This window comes from Argentina silus (genome assembly GCF_951799395.1).
Source record: "Argentina silus genome assembly, chromosome: 15".
Classification (NCBI taxonomy): domain Eukaryota; kingdom Metazoa; phylum Chordata; class Actinopteri; order Argentiniformes; family Argentinidae; genus Argentina; species Argentina silus.
In genome coordinates this window covers 951,050-958,549 of record NC_139669.1, presented here as the reverse complement: position 1 = coordinate 958,549, position 7,500 = coordinate 951,050, and the positions used below count along the sequence as shown (strand labels likewise).

Sequence of the window (7,500 nt, the reverse complement as noted above, 5' to 3'; positions counted from 1 at the left end):
GCCTTCCTTCCCTACACCCACTGTGCTGGTACAGTACAGTCTGATCCTATTTCAGTCAGGTTATTTCCTTGTCTGAGTGCCAACAGGAAATGCCCGGGGACTTGTACCACTCTGTTCCTCCCTCCTTACCCACACACACATACACCTCCCACATTCACCCCTCCTCCATACCCTCCCTCCTTCTTCCTCCTTCCTCCTTCCTCCTCCTCCTCCTCCTCCTCCTCCTCCTCCACATTCACCCCTCCTCCATACCCTCCCTCCTTCTTCCTCCTTCCTCCTTCCTCCTCCTCCTCCTCCTCCTCCTCCTCCTCCTCATTCGCCTCCTCCTCCATACCCTTCATTTTATACACTATGATCACTACCACAATGCCCTCAGCTAAGACAAGATACCATGCTGATGCCTCATCTGTCCTGGGAATGTGTAAGTGTGCCTGTGTGGGCACTCAACTACATGTTACATGTGTGTGTTTATCTGTGTGTGTGTGTGTGTGTGTGCGTGTGTGTGCGTGTGTGTGTGTGTGTGTGTGTGTGTGTGTGTGTGTGCGTGTGTGTGTGTGTGTGTGTGTGTGTGTGTGTGTGTGTGTGTGTGTGTGTGTGTGTGTGTGTGTGTGTGTGTGTGTGTCCATAGCTTCTCCGTCCCTCAAGTACATGGGTTCATTGAGAGGGAGAGGGGAAGCAGGTTCAGCAGTCAATTAGGTTACAAAACCAGCAGATTCCATCACCTCAGGTTGTTACTATTCCTGTCTCGGCCCAGGATGAGATGTGTGTGTCATACTGCCCCCTTGTGGCTGTACAAGGACTGCTCTGGGCTGATTACGTAAGACTGCGCGGCGTATGAGTCATCACCCTTGAGTGAGGACAGAGGGGAGGAGTGTGTGTGTGTGTGTGTGTGTGTGTGTGTGTGTGTGTGTGTGTGTGTGCATGCTAGCGTATGTGCGCGTGTGTGTGTGTGTGGTACGGAGGTTGGCTAGGCGGAGCAAGCAGCAGTGAAAGTGATGGACGATGAAATTAGGGCTTTCCCCATTCCCTCTTTCTCACACAGCTTCACTGTGGGGCTGGATAATCACAACCCAGACAATATGGCCTCCGAAAGTCAAATGGAAGTCACAGGCTCTGCTGGGGCTAAGTCAGATCAGGGAAGTCACTGCAGATATCCTCTCCAAATCCACTCCATGCCACATGCAGCATGTCAAGGTTAGTGATATGTGAATAGAGACCCTTATCACAGCTTATGGATCCACCCTACGCCTCCTAATCTCTCCTTGGTTAAGAGTAAGTTTCCATTGCTGTCACAGAGGCAGCCCAGGCATCTGTTGTGCAGCTGTGTGGAAAGACAAAGAGCAGCACTGGAGCCCGCTGCACCTAGGGGGCTGTTTCCATCTGAGTAAAGGTCAGCTGGCTCTGGGCTCAGCACTGAGAGGGGAGCGAGGCCAGATGGAGGAGGTCTGTAGACAGGGGACCAGGTGACTGTGAAGAGGGAGGAGAGACGTGGGGAAACTCTACCGGGAAAGAGAAGGTTAGGACATGAACGAACACAAAGATGAGCAATGTGATGAAAACACACAAGCGGTGAAAATGTATATTGTTTTTTTTTATTTGGTATCACTTCCTGGACAAAAAGTACAACATAATCAGTAATGTGACAAAACTACAAATGGTGGTGAGTGAAGGAGTGAAGGAGGGAAGGAGTGAAGGAGGGAAGGAGAGAAGGAGTGAAGGAGTGAAGGAGTGAAGGAGGGAAGGAGTGAAGGAGTGAAGGAGGGAAGGAGTGAAGGAGTGAAGGAGGGAAGGAGGGAAGGAGGGAAGGAGTGAAGGAGTGAAGGAGGGAAGGAGGGAAGGAGGGAAGGAGTGAAGGAGTGAAGGAGGGAAGGAGGGAAGGAGTGAAGGAGTGAAGGAGGGAAGGAGTGAAGGAGTGAAGGAGTGAGCGAGAGCTTCGGCACCGGGTATGATTCAGGAGAGGGGAGGGGAGCCGTGTGTGGACGGGCAGGAGAGGGGAGGGGAGCCGTGTGTGGACGGGCAGGAGAGGGGAGGGGGAGCCGTGTGTGGACGGGCAGGAGAGGGGAGGGGGAGCCGTGTGTGGACGGGCAGGAGAGGGGAGGGGGAGCCGTGTGTGGACGGGCAGGAGAGGGGAGGGGAGCCGTGTGTGGACGGGCAGGAGAGGGCAGGGGGAGCCGTGTGTGGACGGGCAGGAGAGGGGAGGGGAGCCGTGTGTGGACGGGCAGGAGAGGGGAGGGGAGCCGTGTGTGGACGGGCAGGAGAGGGGATGGGGAGCCGTGTGTGGACGGGCAGGTTCAATCTGAGTGGTTATTGAGTCGTGTCGATATACACAAGAGGGGAAAAAAGGCATGAAGGAATGGAGACGGCATGAAAATAAGGCGGTGAGAGTGAGTCTGTCGAAGGCACGGAAACGACCGGGGGATGGGAATGATAATCATAGAATGATAACAATGTTTTGCCCTTGCTCTGTCTCTCCACACATGAGGAATATAGCATGTGGGGGGGTTTAAAACATCCTGCTGTGAGGCTAATGACTTCACTCAGGAACCAGAGGGTATTACAGTGGAGGTAATGACGGGTGGCATCATTTGTATCAATGAAAAGGAGGCAATTCACCTTCACTTCTAGACTGTTCTTTATCTCCTAACCCCATGTCGTGTGAGGATAATGTCCCTTACAAAAACGTCCATGCTGTGTTTTTAAATCCACTGACTACAGAATGAGAATGAGACAGGCCCTTAGAGAATGAGTGGGCAGGTGAGAGGCAGGGGACAGATATGTGGGCTGGGGTAGATTAGAACATTTCGGTTTTGCCGTTTATCAGTAATACATTATTGATGGAATACTGTATCAGTTGTATATATTGCTGTTTGTCTATGTATCTCTCTCTGTCTCCCTCTCTTCTAACTTCCACCTGGGGTTGTGGTTTGGAGGGCTGTGTGCTTTACAGGTCATAAAACTAGGAGAAGCTTACAAAAGTCTGACATCATGTTACATCATGTAACTGATTGAGCTGTTTCTGACACCCCTTCAATTCTATACTGCTGTGTCCTCATTATTGTGTCTGTATTCCCCCTCTTTCTCTCTCTCTCCTCCTCCTCTCTAGAAGGCGTGTGGCCCTACATAGATGGACAGTCGCAGGGCAGAGCTGGTCTGGTAGGGCAGCTGGAGGGGGTTGACTGACACCATCTCCAGGTCCAGTGTGTACTCCCTGGGTCCAGTCACGGTGCGGGCCAGAACCAGCATGGCGCTGATGTTGTTGATTTGCTGAGACAGATACAAGGAGAGGAACGGTGAGATTACAGTAGTCAGTCTCAATCACACGGCTTCAGGGAAAACAAGGCGAAGCGTCCATTTGTCCTTGTATCATAGTTCTGTTATGATGCAGGGCATTCCAAGCAGTTAGAAGACCTTCATGCTGTCATGCTGTGTTCACAAAGTGGGCAGGGGATGACACAGTAGCCAACCAGGGGAGGCTGGTGGAGGTAGAAATCGGAGGATGGGCTCATTGTAATGCATGGAACGGAATAGGGAATGGTATGAATTCAGTTTGATACCATTCCTCATTCCAATCAATGCATTTACAATGAGCCCGTCCTCCGGTTTCTACGTCCACCAGCCTCCCCTGTAGCCAACACAACCTCCAGTTACAGTTAAGAAGAAAATTGACTAAGTATACTGTCTTTACATCACTGTTACATACAACATACTCAATTGTTGTTACTTTATGTCACAGACGCTCCCCTAGGAGATGCTACCAGCTCTGTGCTATCAGCTCACCCTGATGTAGAAGTCTCCGTTCTCGTCCCCGGAGCGGATCCGGAAGCTGTTGTAGGCTCCGGGGTAAACGCTTGTGGCCTGGATCTGGAAGATGTCTGAGGGGACGGAGCGCTCGGAGGTGATGCTCATGTAGCGGTGGACGATGGAGAAGGGGAGGTCTCGACAGACAGGTTTGGTCACCGGACACACACAGCGACTGGGTGAGGAAGAGGAGGAGGAGGAGGAGGAGGGAAAGGCTGCGATTGTTAGTCCTCTTCCTCTCAACATTTTGTTTAGTCATAGTGGAGGTCATGTTGTGTAAATTACAATCTCAAGGATCATGGAGACTTGATTAACGTGTTATTCTGTGTTATTCAAGATTGAATTATACTAGTGACTAAAAATGTGACATTGAATAATGCCATTATTATCATGGATTTAAGTGAAAGTGTTCAAGTGGAAAGAGTAGTTCATAAATCAACCACCAGAGGGAACACTGTCATGTGTCTGAGCATTAAGAACTGCCTTAAAACCAAAAAGGCCAGTTGCGCCAGTATTTGAACAGTAGCCATTTCTCCTTGTGTTTTTCTTTAACATGTTTCATGATGCAGCCAAAACTGCCTCAGGGTATTAATGTCTCTCCACACCTGTTGTTAATCTAACACTTGTTTCACGTTCTTTAATAGCTGTCTAATTGCACTGGAACACAGTCAACATAAATAGGTCACAAAATTGGACAAATGTGTGGAAAAAGTAATTGGGGCAATTTTAGAAATAATGTGAGCTACACTCCATAATACAGAGGCTGATATTATTGAGAGATTTGTGTCCAGGGCATAGTTTGATAATGGGAAAAAGATGTTTAAAGCCTCTCTGGAAGCCTGTGTGTGTGTGTGTGTGAGTGTGTGTGTGTGTGTGGAGTATGAGTGTGTGTCTGTGTGAGTGAGTGTATGTGTGTGTGTGTGTGTGTGTGTGTGTGTGTGTGTGTGTGTGTGTGTGGGTGTGTGTGTGTGTGTGTGTGAGTGCCTGCGTGTGTGTGTGTGTGTGTGTGTGTGTGTGTGTGTGTGTGTGTGTGTGTGTGTGTGTGTGCCTGCGTGTGTGTGTGAGTGTGTGTGTGTGTGTGTGTGTCTGTGTGTGTGTGTGTGTGTGTGTGTGTGTGTGTGTGTGTGTGTGTGTGTGTGTGTGTGTGTGAGTGTGTGAGTGTGTGGTTGCGTGCGTCACTCACTTGTCAGACACCTGCACGTAGGGCTCCTGGCAGCGGTTGGTGTCCACACACTGATAAGCTCCGTGGATGTTCACACAGGTCTGTGCGTCGGTACACTGATGCACACCTGTCTCACACTCGTTTATATCTGGAGGGGAAGGGCGAGATTGAAGGTCAGAGAGAGAGAGAGAGAGAGAGAGAGAGAGAGAGAGAGAGAGAGAGAGAGACATGTGGTCATAGAGAGAGAGAGAGAGAGAGAGAGAGAGAGAGAGAGAGAATGAAAGAGGTTGAGAAAGGGAAGGCGCCCATTACGACGATTTAGATTTAGAAAAGAACAGACTACAAAATAATATAATACATTGAATGTACGACTGCAGTACAGACACACAACAGGTGAGACACACATGATAACACACAGGGCCATGAGAACAGGTAGTGGCCATGAGAACAGGTAGTGGCCATGGAGGTGAAGGATGTGGCGTGGAGGAAGGGGCTGAAACAGGACACTTACCCTGGCATAGCCTCGTGCCCAGCAGCTGGTACCCTTCTGGGCACACACAGGAGAACTTCCCCGGCTCATTGACACACTGGAACTGGCAAAGATAACTGGAGTAGCTGCACTCGTCTATGTCTGCAGGAGGGGAGAGAGAGAGAGAGAGAGAGAGAGAGGGAGAGAGAGAGAGAGAGAGAGAGAGAGAGGAAGAAAGAGAGGTGTGTCTGAGATCGAAGCACTGCTGTACATGTATTCAATGACACACAGTAAACAGACAGACAGACAGACAGACGGGTGGGCGGGCAGGCAGACAGACAGACAGACAGACGGTGTGGGCGGGCAGGTGTGCGGACAGACAAACAGACAGACAGACAGACAGACAGACAGGCAGGCAGGCAGGCAGGCAGACAGACAGACAGACAGACAGACAGACAGACAGACAGGTAAACACAGCCCCTCACCATTGCAGGCGAAGCCGTCAGGCCCCAGCTCATATCCCTGGTCACAGCGGCAGAGGAAGGTACCGTAGGTGTTATAACACCTCTGCTGACAGGGGGCGCCCATGTCACATTCATTCACATCTGAATGGCAGGAGGGGTGAGAAAGTATGATGGACTGACTGTACATAGAGTTTGGCTGCTGTTACTGTATATATATATATCAATGAGAAGGTCTGGTGAGTACTGTATATATCCACATACTGTAGCTATAATGATACAGACAGCCTATGGTTGCGGTCAGAGAACATCAATCTATACCCGTATGTAAATAGAAGGCTGTAGTTGAGACTGTGTGGTTCTGCTGTGGCCCTGAGTGTATGTTATTGACCTTGTGTCTGGTCATGCCTCACCGATGCAGGAGCGGTTGTTCCCGGCCAGCTGGAAGCCAGGCTCCACACTGACAGGAGAAGGAGCCAGGGACGTTGACGCAGCGGTGCTGACAGTACCTGTAACCTGCACTCATCAATGTCTAGGAGTGGAGCGGAGGAGGGAGGGAGGGAGGGAGGGAGGGGAGAGAGGGAGGGAGGGAGAGAGGGGGAGAGAGGGAGGGAGGGAGGGAGGGAGGGAGAGAGGGAGGGAGGGAGAGAGGGGGAGAGGGGAGGGAGGGAGGGAGGGAGGGAGGGAGAGGGGGAGAGAGAGAGGGAGGGGGAGAGAGAGGGGGAGAGAGGGAGGGAGGGAGGGAGGAGAGAGGGGGAGAGGGAGGGAGGGAGGGAGGGAGGGAGGGAGGGGGAGAGGGAGGGAGGGAGGGAGAGAGAGAGGGAGGGGGAGAGAGAGGGGGAGAGAGGGAGGGAGGGAGGGAGAGAGGGAGGGAGGGAGGGAGGGAGGGAGGGGAGAGAGAGGGAGGGAGGGGGGGAGAGAGAGTGTGAGAGAGAGAAGAGAGATAGAGAGAGAGAGAGAGAGAAAGAGAGAGAGAGAGACAGACCACTCAGACACAATCACAGAAAGATAGGGTGATTCATTTAGCTGCTAACGTTCATTAAGTTTCCTGCTGCCCTGCAGACAATGACTAAGGTATACAGTATGACTCAGACAGCCTGTGGGGTTGGCTGGGTTAGGAGAGGGGTAGGGTGTCTCACCGATGCACTCGGTGCCAACCTTGCGATAACCCTCTGGGCACTGGCAGGTGAAGGCGCCCGGCGTGTTGATGCACTGCTGGCTGGGCTGGCAGTCATGCTCATCTCGTTCACACTCGTCCACATCTGTGTGTGTGTGTGTGTGTGTGTGTGTGTGTGTGTGTGTGTGTGTGTGTGTGTGTGTGTGTGTGTGTGTGTGTGTGTGGAAACACGGTGAGTTAGACACAGCATCACGGGCGGAAGTATGTCAAGCCTTGCCCCAAGCTATCAGGTTATGACGTCATATACAGAGGGGGTTCTCTCTCCATGTTTCCCATTTCCCATTGATTTGTGGGAGCAGCTGAGAATTCCACACCACGTTGAATCATCATTGCTGTCTCAACACCTACCACCCCCAACACCCAACCCCCCCAAAACAAGCAGTTCTTTCGCCAATCTCCACCCAATAAAACGAGGAGCAGCTGTCCTCATGGT

At 51.5% G+C, this 7,500-nt stretch overlaps 1 protein-coding gene across 1 annotated transcript in view; it reads right to left on the bottom strand.

The window, feature by feature from the left end:
- Nucleotides 1-2,339: 2,339 nt before the first annotated feature.
- Nucleotides 2,340-7,500, bottom strand: part of efemp2a (EGF containing fibulin extracellular matrix protein 2a) — a gene marked incomplete at its 5' end in the record, with an annotated part of 6,156 nt that continues 995 nt past the window's right edge. The window contains 9 exon segments of the mRNA XM_083686849.1: nt 2,340-3,264; nt 3,778-3,973; nt 4,982-5,108; nt 5,472-5,591; nt 5,915-6,034; nt 6,304-6,346; nt 6,348-6,404; nt 6,406-6,422; nt 7,030-7,156. Of these exon segments, the coding sequence (XP_083542975.1) occupies nt 3,100-3,264; nt 3,778-3,973; nt 4,982-5,108; nt 5,472-5,591; nt 5,915-6,034; nt 6,304-6,346; nt 6,348-6,404; nt 6,406-6,422; nt 7,030-7,156 (972 nt within the window). The 3' untranslated portion in view covers nt 2,340-3,099.